The 25,230-nt window shown below is 42.1% G+C and overlaps 1 protein-coding gene across 3 annotated transcripts; it reads right to left on the reverse strand.

The window, feature by feature from the left end:
• Positions 1 to 17: 17 nt before the first annotated feature.
• On the reverse strand, positions 18 to 24,202 carry glsb (glutaminase b). 3 transcript variants are annotated; one of them, XM_062402981.1, is made up of 18 exons: positions 23,823 to 24,201; positions 18,739 to 18,835; positions 18,162 to 18,283; positions 17,322 to 17,451; positions 16,696 to 16,775; positions 16,084 to 16,247; positions 15,043 to 15,101; positions 11,249 to 11,281; positions 10,546 to 10,604; positions 9,646 to 9,712; positions 9,338 to 9,388; positions 9,026 to 9,202; positions 8,444 to 8,575; positions 8,225 to 8,317; positions 2,914 to 2,975; positions 2,695 to 2,771; positions 2,282 to 2,345; positions 18 to 1,723 (listed from the first exon to the last, which is right to left on the reverse strand). In XM_062402981.1, exons 1-18 carry the CDS (start codon positions 24,122 to 24,124, stop codon positions 1,576 to 1,578), a joined length of 1,917 nt encoding a protein of 638 aa, XP_062258965.1. In that variant the 5' UTR covers positions 24,125 to 24,201; the 3' UTR covers positions 18 to 1,575. The 3 variants fall into 3 exon arrangements, with proteins under 3 accessions (XP_062258965.1, XP_062258967.1, XP_062258966.1); XM_062402982.1 differs by lacking the exons at positions 18 to 1,723; positions 2,282 to 2,345; positions 2,695 to 2,771; positions 2,914 to 2,975 and adding an exon at positions 3,836 to 7,658 and having other exon boundaries at positions 23,823 to 24,202; XM_062402983.1 differs by lacking the exons at positions 15,043 to 15,101; positions 16,084 to 16,247; positions 16,696 to 16,775; ... (2 more) ...; positions 18,739 to 18,835; positions 23,823 to 24,201 and adding an exon at positions 12,417 to 15,016.
• Between the last annotated feature and the right edge of the window lie 1,028 nt (positions 24,203 to 25,230).

The raw sequence follows: 25,230 nt of genomic DNA on the forward strand, positions 1-25,230 counted from the left end.
AGAAAAAGACTCGACGATTATATAGAGGGGAAACATTTATTTAAAAAGGTCTGCATATCATTTTACATTTACTGAAATCAGTTCTGTGGTTAACCTGTTGATTGTAATCAGTTGTATAACTGACACACAAACACACACACACACACCATGAATCATAGTGAGCTGCAGCTTCCTGTTAAAATGAAACCCTGTTTTTATCTAGACACATTAACAGCTGATCTAATAAATAGGATTGACTTGACCCCTGACCTCAACAGCAATTCAAATACACACCAGAATTATGAGTGAGAGTCGAGAAGTCGTCTTTCTGAACCAAACCTGTGTGAATGTATTTTAAGAATAAAGGCTACTTTACCTATGTTCTCAGTCAAAACACATTTAATCGTTTTAATTTTAGTGGCGCTAGCTGCACGGCTCTATGCAACCATAGGTCAGTCCTTAAACATCCCAGCTATTAGCAGGTTTGCATGGTCCCCAGAGGATGAATCAGACTCACTAATGTGGACATTTCTGAAAAAAGCATGATTCATAATCACTCTGGCTCTGGAGGTCAGTCAGGGAAATCCCAGTAAGACGGGAGGACTCTCATGTCCTCTCCTGGTTGTGTAATCACGTGTGTCTGTGTGTACTGTCAGAAAAGGAAGTAGTAAATTCTTGGATTGTTGTGAACTGGTTGTGAACTATGTTCTGTCACATGACACCAGCGTCTGAAAGACATTTGAACTGGGAGCGAGGGATTAATCAGTTTACTTCACTTTGATCTATCGTAATCGTGATATCATAAAATTCGCTCAATATTTAAAAAAATACTATTGTTTTCCTTTTAATTTTGATATTTTCAATGTGTTCGATTGTGCTTATGTATGCAATTTGTCACTTATTGTGCAATTACACACATTTGAACATTTACACATAATATGTAGAAAAAATAGAGAAACCACTGTGCCTTTATCTAAAGTGCAACTAATAACACTCTTACATCCAAATTTAATTTTACACAACGTTTTTTTGTGAAACAGATACACTCTGCTCCTAGTGCAAGTGTATCCTACATTCAGAATATAATCTTTGTGACTTCAGATCAGAAGTGAAGCTTCGTACAAGCTGCTGCTCCTCGCAGCCGTCAGGAGAACATCACGTACAAGGAGATCAGACGGGAACACAACTGCAGCAGTCGCCTGACGCCTGGTACTTTTACATCTTCACACAAACAGAGACACGTCATACAATCTAGAGCATCATTTCCAAACACCTCACTGGCTCACAAAACTATATATTACCATTATATAACCAGTATAAAGAGCTTTACTGTAACTAAACTAACAAATGTGTGACAGATTACGTGAGCATTATGCTGTAAACACTGATATTTAGATATTGTATTATTGGTCTCAAGTGAATTGATCAGACGCTCACTCACACAAACAACACACGTCACATCATGACAGAGGTCCCGGCAAGCGAAGCACGACAGGCGAGACACGGCTACAGGTCACCTCACGTTGGCAAAAAGTCTGAGCGCTGGTGAACGAGGTTCCTCCAGAGGAGCAGGGAGGAGGAGGGGGAGCGGCCGGCCTACAGCAAACTGTCCAGGCTCTTCTCCACACTCGACTTGTCATCGGCGCCAGCGGGGGGGCTGTATCGGTCGTAGTTGTCCTTCAGCATGGTCACGACATCGTGGTGGCCGAAGTGCACGGCCTCGTCCATCGGTGTGTTGCCCCATCTGTGCAGAGAAAACCGGGGTTATACATTCAAATGAGATTTGAAGTGATTCATACTGGATTGTATTTAACACTGTTAATTATATACAAGTAGATACAAGACAAACAGTATGTGGAAGAAGACTTTGGCCGGGGATCACTCCAGTCTTTAGTTTTTAATTTCTTTGTACTTTTTTGCCAAAGATCACATTAAACAGGAAAATATGAACGAGTGACCTTTCTACTGGTTTACCCCTGAACCCACTGGTTATGATACAAATGGATGGAACCAGTTTAAAAGCTCTAAAGAACAGTTCATTACCAGACATGATCATCTGTTTCCTCCCTGCTAGGCGTGTAACTGTCCTCTGATGTCAAAACTAATAAAGCTCTAAGATGATATAATTACATAGATTATATACGTCTCAGGTCAAAATGTCGATTTTCACGTGTCCTCATGGAAGGAACACAAAGAAATGCAGCTAAAAAGTTTTTCTAATGGAGCAAAAAACAAAATGATGGATGAGATGAAGATTATATTTCAAACAGGAGCAGAGTGAGGAGAGCGAGTCCAGACTCACCGGTCGATGGGAACTGGGTTCACTTTACAAGCCTCCAGCAGGAAGCGGACCACCTCCGTGTGCCCTGGATGTGGAGCACACGTGGGAAACATGTCATTCTGTTGATATGTCAGTAATACACTGCATCGTGAGGTGGATATTATGATGTTCTGGACATTTGTCTGAGTATATTTGTTTCTGTTTGGAGTGTAAATTTGATTAGTTTGCCCTGGATGAGGTCATTTCTATAGATATCTGAAAAACTCATTATAATATGATTTCACTTATTATATGGCATCAAACGGTGGGAAAATCAATACAAGCTTTAAATAGCTTCTATATAATTTATCATATTATATTATATTATTATTAACTGTGTGAGTGTGAGGCACATTATCGTGAGACGACAGTAATATGAGTGGAGACCACGTTACCTTCAGCTGACGCCACATGGAGGGCCGTCCTCGAGTCGTAGTCCCTCTGCTCCATGTCCATAGCTGACAGTGCAAACCTACACACGCACAGACACACACACACACAAAGACACACACAAATATGCACTTAACATTCCAACAACCATTTTTAATAACATCCTACACAAAAGCCCACCTGATTCATTAACAAATGCCTGAGTGAGTGTGTGAGCTGCTCACCTCCTCAGGGCGGACACGTCTCCAGTGTAGGCCGCGAACAGCAGGTTGATCACAGACTTGACCTGTGGACAGACATGGAGACAGACACACAACATTTGAAGAAGGAGCAGACTCACACCACTAATGTCATTTTATCTTTTCTCATTTCAGGGAGATTTTTGAACTGCCACTGAACATGAGGAAGACAGGTCCCCGCTTCAGGTGGAACTTACCATCGACAAGGAATCAATCAGAAACAGTTTGTGAAGTGTAACAAGGTCGGACGCTGGACACGCACTTCTGGATGAAAGAAGTTTGATTTAGTTTTCAAGGAGTTGGATTAGGGTCCACGACGCTAAATCCCAGAAATCGTGGAAACTGTTGAATATAACGACCTATAAGAAACGTTCCTTATATTCACTCTTCACCTAGCAGCTGTCTTTACGAACCAGGCTCAGTGACATGTAGTGGATCCTCCCACCTTCTCTGTTCAGGGGAATCAGTGTGTGTGAGTTTATATGACAACTACGAGTAACTTAAAAAGATGTTATTCTTAATTCAAAACACGAAAGAAGTGTGCGACATGAATGTGTCTCTGGCGCAGGAGTAAAATATTCCTGCACAACTTTCAGACGCAGGTCGTAAAACCGACTGAGACGTGTTTTGAACTGTGAACACGCTGTTCAACTGGAAAGGTGTGTCTCGTGTGGTTCAACGTGAGGAACCTCGAGAAAACTAAACCCTGAGTGATAGTTCACAAACCTCACAAAAGTGTTTGCTTCAATTAACGTTACTTTAACATACAAGTGTTTAAAGTATAAATATAATGTGGAACTTTCTGTATCGAAACTTCTGAATTAACCAAGAGAGGGACATCGAATAAGACCCTAAACACGGAGGAGCAGTTGTGGTTCAAGAACAGTTGTGAGCACAGAGCAGGAGATGTTCGATACCACTGCTTTATTGGACTTTACACAAAAAGACACCGAGGCAACACATCACTGGCTTGTCTACCTGTCCGTCACAACCAGAAAGAAATGTGAGGAAGACGAGTTCTTATGCTAACAACGTCTTTAGCTCCGGGCAGACCGGACAGTTCATGGGTTGATGAAGACTTCACTCAAAGAATTACAAGGATGTGGACACAAATGAAATCAACACATAGAGAAGTTTGACAATCATCAGTCATGAGCTTGGAACTGTAATGTTTCATCTACTGTAGGTCTGGGAACGGCTTCATATTTAAACTTGTACTGGTTCCAATGTTACACATCTGTTAAATATGTATTTTCTTAATCTCAACAATGGCAAAGTGATCTGGTTTAAAACCTATCTCATATTTGACCGTGACATTAGAGAACCTTACAATTCCAAGGTCACCATATTGCAAAGTGTCTTTAAATGTAAATTCAAATATCAACAAAAACGTATGTCCATGACACAAATCAACAAAGAGAAAAGACACAAATCAAACCAATTTAAAACTGATTACATGGGATCAAGAAGACAAGTAGCAAAATCATAAAAAAAAGAGAAAGAATGAGAAAAAAAACAAAAAAACTGGGAATATTACAAACACAAAATATGATATCATGGAAAATACTCAGCATTTAAAAGCCCGTCTGTGATTGGTTTGATTGCAGAGTAATAATCACATTTACAGGAGCAAATCCAGTGTGACCGATTTCAGACTTCAAGTAATAAAGTTCATTGGCCCTTTTTCTTCTTGACCAAGTAACAGCAGGTTGTCAGTTTGAGAGTTTCAGAGTGGAGCAGATCAGATAAGCCACTCCTGCAAGAAGGTCAAGAGCCTGTAGAACCAGCCCCCCCCCCCACCCACCACTCACAAATTAAGCAGACAACAATGATGTGAAACGCACATTCTAAAATAACACATTCTCAACCCAAATGTCACAATATACACACACTCCTGACTGATTTATAACCACGTGCTGCCACCACATGATATGTCTGCTTTCCCTGTATACATACATATGACATATAACTTATTAAGACTCCTGGTAGTAGATGTGTCTCCTATCATCCAGCTGTATTTGGTAAAAGCAGAATAAAAACCTGGCTATCACGACGCACAGCCAAGGAAGCAGCGTTCTAACCACAGCAGGATAAAAGCCACCGTCAGACATGTTGTCGAATAAATACTTTCCAATATGACACAAATCTCAAGGATTATAACTTTAACGAATAAGGCCACTGTCCTACTCATACTAATGTCAGTGCTTTCTCGAGTCCACTGCAAACCTCAACACAAACAACGAAGTCCCAATACGTGTCCAACAGACCCAACACATCGTGCACGGCAGAAAACACTGTAGGTGGAGGACAGAGGCTTCTTCTGAACACCTACACACAATAACAGAAGTCCATTACCTTAAACAATATGATAATAAATATTGACTTCTGCGACATGACGACATGTCTAAAAGTAACCTGGGGCAGTACAGGCTCCAGCAGCTTAGAGCTCAAGTCAGCCCCTTGACAAACACCACACACACACACACACACACACACAACGACTGTACAGTTTGAACAAGGTCTGAAGAACCCCCCCCCCCCAGAACAGTCTCACCAGAGAGGGACATCTAAGGCATCTGCTGACATGACATTCATGTGCAAGTCTTTCTACTTCCTGGAGGGGACGATATGAATTAGGAAAGTCTGAAGTGTGCATTCAACAAACCTCCTGACCTGAAGCACACAATCATTTGCCTCCGTGCACATTTAGAAGCTCAGAGAATCGTGTCTATCGAGAGAGGTTTTTACAATATATAACTTTATAGGAACACTGAGGACTTTAAAAAGCAGTACTGTATATATTTACCAACATCATACATGAAAGTCTGCGCCTTTGGAGACATAAACATGTTTTATTTACGTCTTATTTAAAAATCATGATTTAAAAAAGGACCTGAAAATCTCTTTTCTCATCCAGCTGTTCTGAAACACATTCACTCTTACATTTACAAAACAACCTATCCTCATGTGTGTGGGGGGGGTGGGGTTTGCTGGAGCCAATCCCAGCTGACGTCGAGCGAGAGGCAAGGAACACCCTTTGGTCGACATATCAATCATGGCTTGTGGTTTTGTTATTCAAACTAAGGCATCCTGATTAAACACAAGCATATTTTGCAAATGCAAACATTCTGTGATGGTTCTGGAATGTGGCCGAGATAAACGCCGCCGTCACCTGCGCCCAGGTGCGGCTGCTACGGCTGTGACGGGAGGTTGAACCAACACCTCGCCCAAAATCACAGCTCCACTCAGTTCTTGTGTTTCCGAGTGTTTTCACACATTATATTCAGAAATGGCAGCCAAACGCACAGACACACTGAAGAGACGCCCAGGTGCTGCAGGCATCCAGAGAGAATCAGGACAATCAAGTCCAACAACAAATCTGCCTGTTATGGTTTCTGTCATCTCAGCTCTCTCTCTCTCTCTCTTTCTCTCTCCTCAGCTTTTTGGTTGAGCAAACCTGTTTTTGCTGGTGTATTGTATCAACACCCAAATAAATAAACAAACTGAAGCCAGAATCAACAACAACAACATAACACACAAGATGCCCGTCCTCATTGTGACTGTGGCAACTTTTGGGTCAACCAATCCCATTAGATAAAAAAAATAAAACATAAATCAATACCTATTGGCTGTAAATAAAAGTGGGAGTGTCCCGTGAGAACTTAACCAATAACCAATAAAAGAGCAGCCTCAGGTCTCATGGCTGCCAAAACCTTGAGGACCAACATTGTCTTCCCATTGGCCGGCGCCCCCGCAGCAGGAAGTATATGTATTTAGACAAAAATTAACCAGATTTAATTTGTTTGATTCTTATGAACTGATTCTAATGATTCAGTTCCCTGAGAACAAGAGACACTTCTAACTCAATCCCTTCAGGATTCAAAGCTGATTTTTCCTCTTATTTAAAATGAGTAACTTAGCTGAGGCCCTGGCGCCCATAGGGTCACATCTAACTGATATATTAACAGGATTCTCCTTTGACCTATAGCGTTCCATAAGTAGTCCAACAAACATTTAAACATTTAAACATTTTGATCATCACCAACAGTACATCGCAATCTGTACACGTGCTTATCACTAGATTGTTAGGCCTGAGAGTGAGCTACAGTAAGCAGTCATTTAAAGAAAGTAGTCTGAATGCATGTATGAATATTATGAGTCTACACATTCAAACACAGTCATATCAACCCTTAACCTATATTTCAAAATAGATTATGTCAGATAAAAACCAGCAATAAAAAAGGGGGTGAGATGAAACACAAGCACAACCTGCACGATGTACATCAGCTCCTACTCACTAAGGCAACGAGCAGGTGGAGGCGACGAGTTCATGTGGAATTCAGAGTAGAATAAACAAACAGTGACTCATCCCATTCTCCCCCCCCCCTCATAAACACAAACAAAAGAAACGTCCCCGTCCATCCACACAGTAACTCCGTCACAAGCAATAAATAATCCTCAATAAAACAATGTAAGTTATTTATAAATATTAAAGGGCCGGGAGAGATGATGGTGATGTTGCTGTGAGAGGGGGGGCGAGGCGGGGGTGTGCGGGACAAGTGGCTCTCCTCTCTGCTTTTGGGTCACTCGCTGACAGTGTCCATTCTATAGACTACAGTGGTGGAGCTGTCCTGGTGCGACTCAGTGGGAGACACCTTTTTCCAAAGAGGGGCTTTCAGAGCGAGCTCCCGTTGGAGGCTCTCGTAATCCAGGGGTCCGAAGGTGTGCTGCTGTTTCAATCGACACGAATAACAAATTAGTCTCAGTCTTCCTGTGTGTGTGTGTGGTATTTGTGTGGTTTGCATAATTTGAAAGATCCGAGCGGGAAAAAACAAACAGTTTTCATCTGCATGGGCCTCAAACTGAGCTGATGCACCAACATGAGAGGTCATAAATCACATTAACTATTTTATAACAATTTGATTTTAAATGTTGCTTCTTATGCCAGCTGCTTAGTGAACAGTATCCCTCCACTTTAAAAAAGCACCCGACAAGAAGGCAATGTTAATTGTGTGTTTGTCTAGAAAAACACCTGCCTGGGGACGTCCACAAGAATTTAAAAGACAGAAGGTTACAAGTTTTGTCCTGTTTTGCTTTTCGTCTGACGCTATGTGTTTTTCTCTTTAGGTTTAATGAGCAGTATCTATAGTATGTAGTTAAATATATGTTCAGCCACAGCTACGCATCAGTGCTCAGCTCCACCCACATTCTTCGAGAAGGTGTGTCGCACTGATCTTTCTGGCAGGAGAAATAGGAGCCGTTCTCCCCCCCCCCCCCCCTTGTTGTGCGTCCTTACCTGCAGGTCACCTCCTTCTCTGCGAGGGTCGTGCTTCTTGGCACAGTGTCTCAGGTTGTCGTAGTTGTGGAAGTTGAAAAGCTCCACAAGGTCCTGGAATGGAAACGATCACAGAAAGGTAAATGCAGTTTTCTTATGGCTGGTGTACAAACACTTATTTCCTTGAAGCCAACTGAATATCAAGTACACGCTGTGATCTGATGTCTTTGCGGTACATACCGTGCAGAACTGTATTCCTCTGACTGAGTTGCCCACTGAGTCCAGTGGAGGCGACCAGCACATAATGCCCATGACGTTGGGCACGACCAGCAGGATTCCCCCTGATACTCCCGACTTGGCAGGCAGACCGACCTGCAGCAGGGAAAACGGACGTGTTACATAACAGGAGAGCAGGTGTGTGTATCTGCAGGATCAGCACGACAACAATATGGTGCTGATGACCCCCGACCCCCCCCTATGTAAGCTGTGTTTTAGACCTACACCATGATACATGATCGGTTCATCTAAATATGCTGTAGATCCTGTCTCTGATGTTTGTGGTTGTCGAGGTTAACCACAAACTATATGATATGATAATATCAATAAATATCTCTGTATAATCTCCATCAATTTATCAAACTTCCATTATATAGCTATAACATGTTTATACATTGTGCAAGTTCAGTAAGGACGTATATAACACATAAATGGTTTTAATGATCTACGTAGGTTTGTAAAATGAGGACAGACACACAGACAGACAGACAGACAGAGAACTCGATCAGCTGTTGTTTGCCGTCTTGTGCAATTGTTCCTACTCACATGGAATGCAAACTGCCCAGAGAAGTCGTACATGCCGCAGGAGTGCATCAGACTCAGGGTGTTCCTCACGGCCTCGGGGCTCAGGACACGCTCCCCTGTGATTGGGCAGATGCCACCGTTTGCCAGCGTGGCTGCCATGACGCTGGCGCTCTCACAGGTCACCTCAATGGAGCACAGCTGGGGGTTCACACAAAGGACAGTGCACGTCAGTACTGCCCGTTTGATGGTGGAGGTATATATATATATACACACACACAGAATATTCTGCCATGAAAACTGATTCTATGAAAGTAGTAATAGTGATCCACTCACTTGGAAGTACAGGTCCAGCACAGTGGTCATGTCTACTCCCTCTGGGAAACACTGCAGAGGAAACACAACAGTTACAAACATTAAGTTATTAGTTATGAATGAGGCTGTATTCATGCAGTAATGACTTGGAAACCTTAGAGAGGTAGGAATTCAATCTGAAATTCTCCTCTGCCCTCAAACTAATCTGAAAGTGTCATCTTAACTAATGAACTGCTCCGTGTGGGTAATTCCATTTAATGTTTTAATAGCAGTTTCATTTTGTTTTGCTCTTCAGCTGTTTGTGGCAGAGAAATACTCCAGGGTCGAACCTTTTTTTCTTTCAGGTAGTATCCAATGGCGAAGTTCCTGTCACCTGACTCACGCTCAGACTGGAATCTGCCACAGAGAGAGAGAGAGCAGAGCACACCCATTACACAGAGGAAGAGTTAATACCGCCAGGCTGTGTGTGTGTGTGTGGGTGTGTTTGCACTTGTGTGTTGGAATTCCATCACCCCCTTCCCTCATGTGTACAGTACGAGAGCTTGTGATATCATGTGATGTAACACGACTCTAACACGAGGCTGGTCTTTTCCAAGAAACATTGTTAGAACAAGTTGTCATCATAAATCATGCAGATCCACGTGAACCCTTGCAGCACAGATGTTTAAGTCCTTTGCAAACAAAACACAACTCCTGCTATGAGCCTCGTTCAACAGTAATGAGTGGAAAACTGTTTTTAAGAACAGGAATAGATATCCTGTTTGATCTCTAGCTTCTGCTGCTGAGGTTAGGAGTCAAATACTAGCTGGTGTTCGTGTGTGTAAATGTAGAAATATGGAATCTATAAACAGACGGCGTAATAGAGGCTTAGGAAACATCAACAACAAGTTAAACTGCTCTCTGTTCTAGGCTCAACACACATTGTCACATTTCACAATTTGTGCCTGGAGCCTGTGCTTGACTGACAGCTCCATCACTCTCACCTGTCTCTGGTGAACAACAAGCCTCTTTATCCTATTCTAACTGGTTCATGAATTTGGTGACTGCATATAATTCCATTTCATGATCGACGTGGATTAAGGACAAGGCATGTCTCTTTTGTTTAGGCTGTATGACAAGGCTAGTGTTCGGGAGCACATTAATGAGATTACAGTGCATAAGGTTTTCTGCTCTTCTCTATGTGATCTGCTTCTGAGTGAAAGAAGGGACATTTAAACTTAAAAACTCACGTGGCATTGCTGAAGCCCACATATTCATTTCCTGCCATCTTTTTCAGAAAGTTCATGACCTGGAGAGAAAGAAGTGGGAGAGTTAGGACAAGATGATGAACAGGGGCTCATAGTAAGAAGGAAAACTGTTAGAGGAGTTGTAAAATTGTAATCTATGATAGCAGTGAACCCATTCCATACTCGTACTAAAAGTAAACAATACACACTTTAGATTTTCTTTAGAAACGATGACTGCAGCATGAGACCATGTCGCTGGCTGCTTTGCTCAATTGACTAATTAACGTTTTTATTTTCTTGTGTGAACCGTTTCACACTCATTTTTGTTTTACCGTTTTGATTGCATCATCCAGGCACTTAATAACTGTCAGAGTGAACGTATTTGGACACTCATAATAGAGAGCGTGACCTTTGAGAGAGACAAATTAGAGTACAGCAAGTGTTACCAATGGTGCTGACAAATAATATTTATAATGAGTATAATCAGTTTTCCTGTGTGAACAATGTGTGTTTGATTTAGGACCGTGCCAGGGCGAAGGAACTTTGACCCTTAACGGCAAAAGTTTGGAAAAGAAAACAATAGAGCTTTAGTCAGCAAAGGTACATAATGCATTTATCATGAATATTTATATATACTTATATTACTGGTCCCTTTCACAAAGCAAATTACTTCCAACTTCAGTGTTTACACACTTCGTGTACTTACATAGTCAAACTTTTCTGCGTTGCCTTCACTTTGCTGAGGACAGAACAGAAGAGTACACAGTTAGCTTCATCTGGAAACGCTCCAGAGGACAAGCACAGCATCACAAAGGTTACACTAGAATGAGAACACTACTGCTGACACATTAAAACTACAGAATTAGAAGATGTGAATATTACGGATAAAATCATGAGCTTAGCCAAGGAATTATACAGGTAGATAAATATTAATAAGATTGGCTTGCAAATAGGTTATAAGAGGGACGTCTTTTGGAGTGAAAGAGGAGTTTAGTAATGTCGTGAATTACCAGATTAGCCAGTTAAGGAAAAACATGTCTGACCATTACATCTCACTGATTCCAGTAATCAGTTTCACGATGGTTTCATATGTAAGAGTGAAAATTCAAATGCACCTATCGACATGTGTGTGTTTATTTATAGTGTGACTGTGAATAGATGCAGGTGTGCGTGTGTATGTGTGTTTCAGGATATACATCAACTTTAGGTCAACACGAGTCTGTTGGCCAAAACAATGGTGCAGAAGGAGGAGAGGGAGGAAGGGTCTTCCTCTGAAAGTACGACTCACAGCTTGTAGCTCAGTGTATTTTAAATTAAGTCACAAGCCAGATGCAGCATATGTGCAATGTGTTTTGCATTTTATTTAACTTTTAAATCTTGTATATATTTTAGTTTTTTTTAATATATATTATATATATATATTCTTATGTTCATTGTATGCACCTTTACACCAAAGAAAATTCCAGGTAGGTGTAAACCTACTTGGCAATAAATAAATTCTGATTCTGATATCCCACAAAGAAAAACACAGCAACAGAAAAATGGACACGCATGCACATTTTGAGTTCTATATCATTTGACACTAGTTAAAAAAAAAAAATACTGAACTATTCATGTTGTGGATGATTTTTTAACTTTACATTAGAAAAAAGGGGCTAATGCTTCATGTGTTACTGACGCACATTTCAAGTTGTACACTTTACTGTGCAGAAGAAAACAAAAACAGGCGACACTGATGGAGGTGTTAAAGAGTCACTAGAATGGGGTTTCTACAGAGCTGATTGGAGGAGAAAGAGAGAAGGGGTAGGTTCAGGGGGGGTCGGGGGACGGGGGGAATGCGAAGAGATAGATATGGAAAAGGAAGAAAAAATTACCAACGTCATTTGACCTGCAGCAGCAGTCATTATTTCCCACAGTTCCTAAGTCTGGAAAATATGCAACAACATACAAGAACAGCATGTAGCCTTCAAGCACCATGTAACAACAGTTTGGGGCAACCATCCCATTCCCATCCAGGTCAACATGGGGCAACCTGACCAATAGCTTCACATTTGTGCTTCAATAATGAAAAAAAAAATCAATAATAATAATAACACATTGACACACTATACACAGTGATGAGCGGATGTGGACACAGTAACACATCTTATAATCTGTTCTGGGTGCTATCATGCTGCTCAAATTGTACAATCTGCATCATATGTTATACAAAAGCGTGTCTAGAATAGGAACTAAGAGTGGAGGAGCTAGGAAGTAACATTAATGTTGAGTAGTAAGAGTGTTAGGAATGTTTAGTGACTTTTCTTTGGCCTGAAATATCTGGATGTTCAGCTGCTTAATGCTCGACTGTGTCCTCAGTTGGTCACTAACTTGGTCTTGCTGCTGTTTAGTGCTGTAGCGTATGAAGGTTTTTTGGTGCAGGATGAAAAGGTAGTTGACCAGAATCAAGGAAGTGAAGTACAACAGTGAAGATGGGGGCAGAAGATCCTAAATGTGCTTAAAGCAACACTAAATCGTTATGTAGATCTGAGGGAAGCTGCATTGGTCACATGACGCTATGATGCAACCTTTAACAGTACATCAAAATGAAACTTTGGATGTGGTATAAATAAATGGTATTTTCTTGAGAAGCTAATTTATTAACTCATCTCTGTGATCACTTTTTTGAAGTATGTAATTCACAATAATTCACTCTTAATGTCCTTCCTCATTTGTTTGACAACTGGCCGATCAGCTGTGACACCTGGACGGAGGATTTTGTAATTTCTGATTTCTCAAAGTTGAGCAGTTTTGTGATGAGAGCTACAAGAATACTCGGAGTCGAGGCCCAATGTTTCCTCAAGCTGACTTTTCTCCATTATAGTGCGTATTTATGCTACAGCACTTAGAATACAAAGAGTAATAATTCTCCTTTTATGTCCCAACAAGTATTAAAAGTGGACAACTGTTTGTGTCTGACTGCCTGCGGGGACAAGAGGGACTGTTGGACACAGTATTTTCTTCCTGTCAAGTCCCTGAGTGCATTGATACGACCAATATATGTTTAGTGAGACACTACAAGAGAAAAGGGGCTTCACAAGGTTATTAGTCTTCAATGGATTATTCATTAATCTCTTGCTCCACCAGAATAGATTCTGCAGCATTGCAGAAACTGAACTTATAGCTGTTCGGTTAAAAATTAACTTTGGTGAAAGCAACTTCGGAAACAACCGTGTTGTCATCTTTGTTTTAGATGAAGAACGATTTACTCAGCTGACTCCTCGTTGGAATTTAGAGAACAACCTCCATTTACTAATTCAACTGTCTCAAAGAATTTGAATTTCCCTGTCCACAGAAACTACTTGGTAAAGACTCAACTCAGGTTAAATAAGCTTGTGTTTGCAAAGTATTGATGCATAAAAAGCACCAAAAAAATGGTTTAAAAATGAAAATGATTTCAGCAAAACATGAAAACTGAAAACACACAGGTCCCACATCCAGAGACTTGTATCAGAGCTGATCTGTGTACAATCTAATATGTACAAGGCATTCAAAGTCTAACTACTCTGAATATTTCCTCTCTAAATATTGCATAGTCTTATGCCAATTGAAAATTAATAATCATACCTCCAAGCTTTGATTATTATTTCTTTCGTCAAACTATGGAGTTCAAAATGCTCCAGAAAGGTCACCTCCAGAGAAAAAGCTGGAGTCAAAACCCAGTCCATGAATTTAACGATTTTGCAGCACTTAACAGAAAATGTGTCGGTAATTTGTTCTTTAAAAAAGTAAGAAGAAGCTTATTTGAGGTAATAAATAAAAAGCTGTGAGGGAACCGAGCTGTCACAGAGTACCGGTGTTTACACACAGCTCTTGTGCGTGTGTGCATGTGTGTGTGAGTGCAAATAATTCACTGCTAGCGTTGGTTAAAGTACGTGAGGAGATCGAGTGTTACGATTTTGTTCTGTCTTCACACTGAGTTACCAAAAAGAAGTCCAAACTGCTGCCGGTGTGCGTGCACCTGCATTCGACTGGCTCCCTGTGCGGGTTATTTTCAGCAGGGTCAGTGACAATGTGCGCACTTCTCAGGATAAGTACCCTTCAGGAAGGATTAGCACAAGTCTTAATCACCACAACAAGACACATGGGCAGCGGACTCAGGTTGTGACCTGGAAATACTTCGATCGAAGTCAAGAGTCATAAATATCTGGAAACACTAAAAAATAAAAAAAAGAGTCTATTGAAGCTGTGACCTCAAAATAACAGCGCAGATTTTTGACAGTGGTTTGGACAGGATGTTAAATCAGGAAAATCCTTTAGGAGGTTTCATTCCATTGAAACAAATTGAAGCCTTATCTACTACCAATATTTACAGTGTTAACCTTAATTCTATCTTCACAGTAAAACAGCTCATTGATACCCACCATTCCAGGTATTGAAGACACACAAATGACACACACACACACATACACTGGAAATGAATAACACACACTAAGGGAGACAGAGTGGTGTTGCTTTTACCTTTATCAGTGAAGTACAAACGATAGCTCCGGCATTCACCATGGGGTTGTGAGGCTTATCTGCAGAACAAGAGGTCGGGTTAACACTCTGTGCAGGAGCAAAGTGTCAATGTTGAGTTTCCTTTTTATGTCTATACGCAGATCAAACAGCAACAATCAAATACACACATTGACTCGAGATATGATAGATTATATCCCAATAATGCAACTTGAAGCAGTGGTGTTTGCTGTGTATTGAAAACAGATCTGACATTTACAGGGACTCTGTAACAAATCCTGGGGGGGGGTTTAGTCTGGCGTCTCACCTGAAAATGGGGACAAGGTCAAATCTTACATATCAGTTAATAATCAGTCAGTCGTTGCTGTTATGGCCCCTGTGACATGCCCCCCTCCTCCCATGGATAGTTAAACCTTTACATTGCAGCTGCCTCTCATTTCCATAACTGATGCTGGGGGGGGGGCTCACTTTATCTTGAAGCAGCACTTGGCCGACTTAACGACGAGATCCCTCCCTCCTCTCAAGTTCAAGTTCAACTACAACGTCTCCTCTAACAAACCTGGAGCTACTTTGATCCCGATGGTTGCTTCATATCATACCAGAATGTCCCATAAATATATAAATATTACTGCAAGTAATCATATTGCATAATGTGCTGTGCAGCCATGTTCAGGTTAAGCTGACCAAATTTATTTTTACATTGCCGATTAAAAAAAAAAAAAAAAGCTTTCTACTAATCTGACTCACTCCCCTGGCAGCTTGGTCACGGCCGCACAGATTCTCTCTCTCTCTCCTCTCTGATGCCGGAACTAGACCGTGGATGAGCACTATCTGAATGAAGCTTATAGCAATATCCACATTTGTCAGTTACCAACAATGTTATTGTGCAAGAATAGGAACAGCCCTCTGTTGACCAGGCACCGGAAACATTCTGTTATCAAGGTTCATCAGGTCGAAATTTCGAGGGAAACGATGTATGAGCTGATAAAAGTTTTTCCACGGGAAGAAGTAACAATGAAGAAAAGGGAAAGTCGGGCGTCTCACCATCTTCATCCAGGAAGAGCTTGTTGAAGCGCAGGCCGCTGGGCTCCTTCCCGATGAAGCTGTGCACGTACTCTGTGCCGTGGTCATGGACAGCCACAGCGTATTTCAGAGGCTTGACACAGGACTGCATACAGAAAGGGACCTTGGTGTCTCCTACTGTGTGTCTGCAAAAGACAAAAGATAAGTTATCCCCCCCGCAGCCAAAGCAGCTGCAGCGTCTCTGGTTATAAAACTTAGAAGTCAGAGTGAGGACGTATCGAGGAGATTGACATGATGAGTGAGAGGGATGGAGGAGTGTTCATGGAAAACAATCAACTTCAGAGTGCCGGATAACCACACTGTTTGTTCAGTGCCGATCTTATCTTTATGACTTCCTCTGTAGCCCTCACATAACAATTATATAGGGCCCATGGAATTTTACAGCTACGTATCAGAGAACAGGTTGATCCAAACACATGCTGACATCATTACTCTATATATGAGATAAGTGTCTCCTGGAGTTCTGTCGTTATGAGGAAATACAGGACTGTTTACACACCTGCACAGTGGCTAGTGCACTGAGTTTAGGGGAATGATAATTAGTTATTAACTCAGAATTATGTATTGTCTCACCTCTGTCCGTCCACTGTGCAAAGAGAGACTGCCCACAGGTCAGGGCTGAACTTGGCAAGCTGTGGAATGTAGTCTGCGACCTGAAAGAGAGGCGAGGTGGTTGAGAGAGTGTCTGATCAGCATTGGTTTACCGCACACTGCTGACGTCTGCTGAGACTCATGTTTCAGAGGAAAGCTAATACTGAGAGAAAACACAATGAGAAGACTGACAGAGGTCAACTCTTCATCTGAGGGCTAGAAAGGACAAAGCCTCCGTGTGATGCTTTGTGTCTTTCATCTCTGCACAGCCGAATGATGACTGGAAGAGTTCAATGATTAAGATATTTCTATTGTATGATGCATTTTTTCAGGTGTTAGTGGAGTTGGATTTCTTCTGAACCGTGGTTCTCCTTTCCTAACTCCTCAAGGCTTCTCCTTCCCATCTTTCCCTGACCCTGTGACGTATTCCATGGAGGTCAAGGAACGGTGGTTAGGACAGGAGTTTATTTGGACTTTCAGAACGCAGCCACTGATCTACACCTTTGATTCGAGCTGAATGCAGATTGATGGACATGAATGAGCTAAATAATACTTATGATGCACTGGCAGAGAAGAAAAACAAAAGAGTCGCGGATCTAAGGACACACCTGTCCTTCATTGAGGTTTTTGGCAGTCTCATACAGCTCATCAATAAGGGTGGTGAAGGACTGGAAGTCTGGGATGACGAACTTCTTGCGGAAGGCCTGAGTGAGCAGGACAATGTTGCTCTGGACACACCTGATGAACAAAACCACAGATAGCATGCAAAAAATATTGTGACTGCATGCAGATACAGGAAAAGTTTGTCAACCGAGATTGCAAGCCTGAAGTCTGACAAACTTCTATGAATGTTATCAGGGATGCATGACGAAGATGCGTCATCGTAAAACATTCATTGTTTGACCACATAGCATAGGAAGTCCAAAGCAAATCTATAGGGTGAATTATGATTTCCACACAGCCAACCGTATGAACTTAAAGAAAATATATTTTTGATTTGGCTGCAACGCTGTTTACCCCTGAAACTGCAAAAGTGTTTTGTGGACTTTTCACTTTAAACCCTGAATTAGCAGAAGACAGGGGAGCGATGGACGGGGCATATTATTGAAACGTGATTCATAACTAGCCACTAGCGTCTCTGACGTCACCACAAGTAGGTGGCATCTGGTAAATCTTCTTTCACATACATCGATATAATTCTTGAAAGAGAGGGATCACATTCATCGGGTTTCCTGTACAAATCACACAAAAGATGCTGTTTGATGAATATTTCTTTTGCGTTGACGCAACATGCAAATTACATACTTTAGTATGTTTGAATTTGCACTTTCAAAAATATTGTCATCAAACTTCCAGTTGAAGGGAGCACATGAACTTGGTTAATGTGATAATCAGCCACCATGGCGGGTGTAGAAGATGTTATAACTTTCGTACAGAACGAGACTTACTTCTTGAATAGGTGCCTGTCCAGAGTTACGCCATCTGTTGTGTTCCTTAGAGTTTCTTTAATGGTGTCCATACATTCCTTCAGCCGGGGATCTCCAGTGCGAAGACCTGTGGCCTTAAGTGCCTAAATTGAGCAAATTAAAGTAAGAATATGTCAATATAAATAAGCTAATATGGAAAATGTAGGAACAACTCTGACAAAAAGCCACAGCACTACCCCTGATCCCTGAAACTCCAAAAGTGTTTTTCAATGAACTTGTGTTAATAAACTTCAAATTATAATTTCCAAAGAAGAAAGTATGTTCAGCTGCTGAATGAGTCACACATGTATTCTAAAGTTATAAAGCAAAAAAGTCTAATTACTTTATTGTTTTATGCTTTAACTTCTTCAGAAACGTGAAATCATTGAGTTCAGGAACAGGGTGAAATATGGAGACATTCACAAACTTTTGCCTGGTTCTGTCGAGTAACAATCAAAACCAACGACACATTCATGCTTGTGTAGTTCCGTGGTATTTGGCCAGATAGTGTGCATGAATGTACTAAATGATTGAACAACCAAACTGAAGAGAAACTTACTGTGAGGAATTTGTGAGCGGGAATCGTCTCTTGACCTTCTGCGACCGTGTGGAAGAGCAGATCCTCCAGACTGGGCAGGACGGCTGCAGGTCTTTTTCTAGGTTAGAGAAGTGGTAGAGAGACACATGTGTAAGACAGAGCACCTCCGGCACAGCAACGTCACCTCAGCTAAAAGTACTTTGCTTAAAGCGACTATAGAGCATTCGCAGCAGAGAGTACACAAAGTAGAGGAGAAGGAAAAAGTAAATTAAAGTAACGGCAGTACTGGTCTTTAGCACGAGCCACAATTGAGCCCATTCCCATCTGCCCTGCCAGAGTAAACACACTTATCTGTGGCTGCTGATACAGTCTTATCACGTTAGTGAGGTATTTCAGTGACACATATTGGAAAAATGTTATCCAAGTGTAAGCATTTGCCCCAGAGAGGTGTGTGTGTGTGCAATGAAGAGGTCAAAGCCATTATTATGCACTAACAAACTAATTACCTTCCTGTTGACAGGCCTCCCTCACAGGCACTGTTTACGTTTCTATAAACCATGGACCTGAAGCTAATCAGGTTAAAAAACATTGGGATGAATTAGCAGACAGACACCCTGATCCCATTTATTCAATATCGACTACAGTGAATAAAGTTACACTGTCTAGGGAACACAATAAGTTTAAATGCAGATTTCAACTAACAGCTGTGCTCTTGAGGCGTCCACCTGCTAAATGTCCCAGACAGCATTACTAGTTTAATTCAAAGAGATGTTCCGGGCTTTGTTCACTGCTTTCACTGCATTTCTTAAGCAGAAACTGTTGGGCTCTATTTATACCACTGCATTGGGAAAGGCCGTTTTTAAACAGTTTGTGCACCTAACAAGCTATGGGCAAAAATAAAAGGACAAGAACAGGATGAAGCGTTGCACAGATAGCACCAATTTCTGATAGTTTGATAACATACATCAGTGACGCTTAACTACGTGTCAACTCAGTGTCTGCATCAGTGTGAGCCTGGGTTCTAAATTCCAGGAATTCCCTCGTCTTTCCCCTGCCCAGCCCTCCATCGCTCTTGGATTAATAAAGCCAACATCACAGCTTGTTCACACACTGGCCATGACACTGCAGCAACATCGGCACTGTTCAGATTCTGTTTGTCAAATCAGGGTTGGATTGTTTTTACACCCCTGTTGTTTGAAGATCTCATGGACGGAGCAGGCTGCAGTTTTTGGAACGTTGCTTTATGGAAAACGTTGAATTTTCACAAGTAGCCACACGTTGCACCTGCTGGTATGAGAAAGCCAGGAGACGGTTTTCCGTGCCTCCTTTTCTGATTATCAGACCAAAGTTCTTTCCGTTCCATTCCTAGCAGTAACCCTGCAATTTCAGATTGATCCCAGATTCACAGTCCCATCCCAGCATCCTAGATTGTGCATTACATTAAATAAACAAGACAACAATCCATTACAACCATTAAATCAAATTTCCATGAGAAGCAAAACTCTAATCTTCCCATGGCAGACTTGTAGTTCTGCACATTGGCCACATTGGACATTTGAAATTCCAGGATTAAGTCTGCACCTCCTTCCTGGCTTCATCACCTCGTCCCTGCATCTAATTGGAACATCTGTTCCCCAGAGTAAACACTCCACATACAACCAAGGTAACGGCACCTGAACATGAGCAAACAAACCAAGATCCACTCAAAATGCTGTCTGTCGAGCATGGGTGATTCAAAGGGACAGTTCTTGGCCAAGCATCTGTCACTAAAAGAGCACTTCTACTCTGCTGAGTCAACAGGTACAACAGGTACACTACAGAGTCACAGGGCAACCAGCAAACTGCTGTGAACTGCATCATGGCATATTAACGGGTTGAATACAAGATAGATGATTGTGTGGAGAATTTAGATAAGACAAAATACTACTTGTGCAACTCAATTAAAGGTATTGTACGTTATTAATGTGTGTGTCTATAGCAGGAGTGTGTTGTTGTTTTTACTTTCTGCTCTACAACGTGCAAAGGCCCCGTGGTAGCACTTTGTGCAGAAACTGCAAAACAATGAGGGAAATTAGGAATTGGGATTTGTTGATAACACTTGCCATTGTTCTAATGTAAACAGAGACGACAGAGGCTCTACCTCTACTAGTGTCTCGGTGGTGTAATTGCAGCGTGACTCACACACACACACTTACGCACAACTATGTATGCTCACAACGCCATTGGACCTATGGCGTAGCTTCAACATAGACGCATGAATTGGGATACGAAATATATAAAAATTCATGGGTCACATGTATTGATGTCATGTACAATATGTCACCATATACTCCTATACAGTACGATATAATACATATTGCTAAATATAGCAATATGAAGGAAAATGTAAAAAGTGTTGTGAGAACATGTACTCGAGAGCTAATAGAAGTTGACTGAAATAAGCATAGGTGTCATTTGAAATGTGTGAGTGCTGTGTCATCCAGCGCAGATTTGTCTTTATTGATGTCACATCAGTAACTTTACACCAGGTTTAATTTCGGTAAGTAATATTAAAGCTTGAAATAAACTGTCTTTCACTTTCTGTTTGCCCCGTGTATCAAAACCGTCATTTGTGTGTTTTGATATATTTATGCTCACATCCACCCAAACCTGCAACTGATAACGTACATTTGTAGCTTAGGCTAAATGATAATAACTGTAATTCCCGGATGTGTTGATAAATAAAGTTCTATTGAATCTAATCTATGGGTGTGAACCAGTACAAAGATTGACACTTTCCAAAAAACCCTGTTCATCATGTGAATAGGAGTAATTCTGAAACCGAAACCGAAAAACAAACGTCAACCAACTTAATGGATACTCCAGATGTGCAGATGCAGCGTGTTGAGCTCTCATTACTTGGCTAACGATGAGAAAAACACCAGTTCGAGTGAGGGCTGGTACGTTGTTTCTAAAACACTTTATTATTAAGCTCTTCACGTCCAAAGAGCAGTTAATACATAAAGTGTGTCAGAAAAGAGAGCCACCATCTCTGGCCCCAGCAGGACTTTACTAAACATGGAAATTATATAATTTGCATCGAGGGAAACGATATCTGTGCAGGACCGGACTCCTGGCAGGCCACAGGGGTGGAGAGACACACAATATTGACGCAGAGACGATCAACGAGAAGCTATCGAGCGAGTCTCGGCCCCCGTGCGCTTGTTTTGAGAGCGTAGCTTTGACAAGAGGTGTTTTCAAAGTGTAGCCTGCTGATGCTAACTTTTCCAACTTTTAACACTAAAACAAGTGCTAATCATGAAACAAATATTCTAATTTGAGATGGATAATAACCCTGGGATTATGAATGTAGAGTCGTTACACCACCACTTGTTCATTATCATCAGTAATCTGACTGAAACAATATTCTCGTCGCATGTATCAAGCTAAAATATGACCCATGGATAACACAACATATGCCCAGGATTGACAACAGAAAGTTTACAATCCAGGTGTCAGTGTCTGAACATGTGAACACGTCTATTATTGTCAGGTAACAATAGGGTTACCTCTTATATTTAACGTACATCAAGCTCGATGCACCGATGTTTATGTTGCACTGATCCATTTGGGTCTCTGACGCATGTGGAGCTGCAGGATCAGAGGGATGCAGCATTCCGACTCAAAGCCATCATCTACTGCAAGAATTTGACCTGCTACAAGGGGCCCCCCCTCACTGGAACTTCTAAATATGCTGTGACAGTTCGTTGGTTGGTTCTTCTTTTCTCTGAGTGGCCTAATTTGCACGAATACTCATGAAGTCCTTGAATGTGTTTATTAAATCGATAGCTATTCCTGCAAATACCTGGAGCCTGCACCGAATCTGATCCTGGGAAGTGTGAAAATTTAGCTCTTCAGGTATTTGTGTGCAAAATGCTGGCGGGATGGGGGGGGGGGTAGGTGGGACCTATGACAGAAACAACACGGTATGCCACGTCTCATTGCGTTCCCCCCACTGGAGAGGTGTTATTAGAGGTGGGAAAGCATCAGACCCTGAGGGGACCCTGTCAATGTAAATGCTTTGTTCCTTGTAAAAAGGAGTAAACCCCGTCTTCCCAGTGCATGTGTATACATCGTCCTCCTGTATCCTCATTTCTAGGTCAGGAAACAGCCCGGTCGTTTCAGCTGCACTGAGATCATGGAAAGTCCTTCCAGAAGGAAACAGTGCAGTACAGACAGCTCACTGGCAGCAGGGAACACAGCCTGAGGTGTAAACTGACAGATGAGGATCACCTAGATTCACCGTGCATTAGAAACATGGCCCATGGCAAATATCCACAAACTGTTTGCATGGAAAAAACACATTTAAAACTACTGTGGATACGTTTGAGTATAAAGCAAGTATTTTATTTGAGGTACTTTGTGCTGAGCTGTTACGTGAACCCTGGGGAAACCACAAACACACACGCGCTTCAGAGAAGATAGTCTGATTACTGTACGGGACAGAGAGTCCTCCACAGGCAGCCCGCTCACCTTCACTGACAGCGGAAGGTCACAGTGGAAACCAGTGGAAAACCAGTGTCTCCATTAATCATTCTGACAACCACCAGTAAAAATGAGGGGAAATCCAATATGCACGGGAGGTTTAGCTCGAGGGTGTCTTAACCTTGCACCTCATCCCTGACCCCCACGTGCCACCTTCTAACTGCCGCACCGCTGATGTCTGTAGGAACCCGTTGACCACCTGAGGTCACCCGAGGAGGAACCGCAACTTTAATCAAGTTCCTGTGAAGAAGGTGAAGAAGATGAAGGAGTCTCGCGTTTGTAGCTTCATGGAACGAAGCCCGTGAACGAGCTGCTGCTATTCGGCCATTACAGTTCGCCCACTGTACATTACACACGTGTGTCAGTTAGCACAAAGTGTGTATGTATGTGTGTGTGTGTGTTGTTAACCAGCTATATCCTGCTATAACGTTGGCCCGGCACGTTACATCCGGTCGCCCGTATCACGCACTGTATATATAAAACGGGCCTGTAGTGCGTCAGAACTCGTCGAACCCGCACCAGCCCGTCATGGCGTCAAACAGTTTGCCCCCCCAGGAAGAGAAAGTGCTGGAAACACCTACTTGTCGGCGTCACCATCTTTCTTCAGCTGCTCGTCCGCCTCAACGCTGCCCTCCGTCTTCACGCAGTACGAGCGGCGCTGGGCGGCGCAGGGCGCGGAGCGGAGCGCCGGCCGGTAGGAGGCGGAGGAGTAGGCGGCTCCGCGGAGCACCTTCAGCCGGGAGGACGCAGCCCGGGCATCTGCGGCGCCGGAGCAGCAGCGGCGGGTCGCGAACCAGCTCCTTCCACCGCAGCCGGGTAGGGGACGCGTGAGGCCGGCTTCGGACAACTGCTTCAGCGCTGTGGAGAACCTGAAGTGTAACATCTCAATCCTGTGGAGCGCTGGAGGAGACCGGGTTCAGCTGGAGAGACGACGGGTGGCTGCTCGGTGATGACTCACACGCGCCGCCGCCTCCACGTAAATAGACTCGAGCTCACGCCCCGGCCGCGCTCATTGGTGGAGAGGAAACTGGGGCGGGTCTCTGGAGATGACGTACGAGCTCTCGTGCGTGTTCCCGTCAATCTGTTCCTGTTGATGTTGTTTTTTTATGACAGGATTTTTGAGACAACCTGGATAGAATGACAACCTGTATTAGACTAAATTTGTATGTATATCAAATCAAAGTTATTTAACGAGGCTCACTTCCTTTTGGTTATAACTATAACTACATACACACTAACTGATCTGCTCAGGAATCAAAGGAATCCACGACCACTGACATGGTGACATGAAAGCCAACCGACAAACGAGGAAGTCTTCTCTCAGGGATCTTTTGAAGTGTTATTTCTTATAAAGCTTGGGTGGAGCTAAATAGTATAGTAAGTCACAAACAATAGTGTTATTCTTTCAGCCTAACCCTTTGATAAACAACATGGGTCAAATTTAGTAGCACTTCAAGATAGATAGATAGATATATGGATACTTTATTAATCCTGTGGGAAATGTATGTCATCCAGTAGCTTATACACGTAAGCGACCTACATACATAAAACACGTATACATGGTAGAACATTGCAGATACAGGTGCATGAATGGGTCTGACCCTATGCTACAGAATGCAATGATGTGATAAATGATAAATGGCACTTACTTATAGCACTTTGTAGTTTTGCATTATTTTTGAAGAAATTGTACTTTCTTGATTCTTGTTGTTCTGGATTTAATGCCCTTATTGGAAAAGGCTTTGGATAAAAGCATAAGCTATAATGTAATGTAAAAGTGACCCTAACCCTCGGCTCCGTTTTTATTTTCTATATCTTTGCACTGGGTGAATTTCCATTATTCAGTATTTCAGGTATTGCACAATTAATCCTTTTTTTAAATGTTTCTTTCGTTACTTTTTGAGTAAATAAAAGTATTTCTCAGTAGTTGCCATCATCAGTTTGAGGCTCCAGGGAGTCAAGATGACACGCAGTGAATTTGAAGTTGAT

Source organism: Platichthys flesus, chromosome 13 (assembly GCF_949316205.1).
Source record: "Platichthys flesus chromosome 13, fPlaFle2.1, whole genome shotgun sequence".
Classification (NCBI taxonomy): Eukaryota; Metazoa; Chordata; class Actinopteri; order Pleuronectiformes; family Pleuronectidae; genus Platichthys; species Platichthys flesus.

Excerpts from the sequence above, each read along its gene's own strand:
- glsb (XM_062402981.1), bottom strand. The coding sequence starts at position 24,124 with ATGTTACACTTCAGGTTCTCCACAGCGCTGAAGCAGTTGTCCGAAGCC. Across the intron at positions 11,282-15,042 it reads TTTGTACTTCACTGATAAAG|CAAAGTGAAGGCAACGCAGA; the intron begins GTAAAAGCAACA and ends TTCTGTCCTCAG. Across the intron at positions 9,713-10,545 it reads GTGGGCTTCAGCAATGCCAC|ATTCCAGTCTGAGCGTGAGT; the intron begins GTGAGTTTTTAA and ends TCTCTGTGGCAG.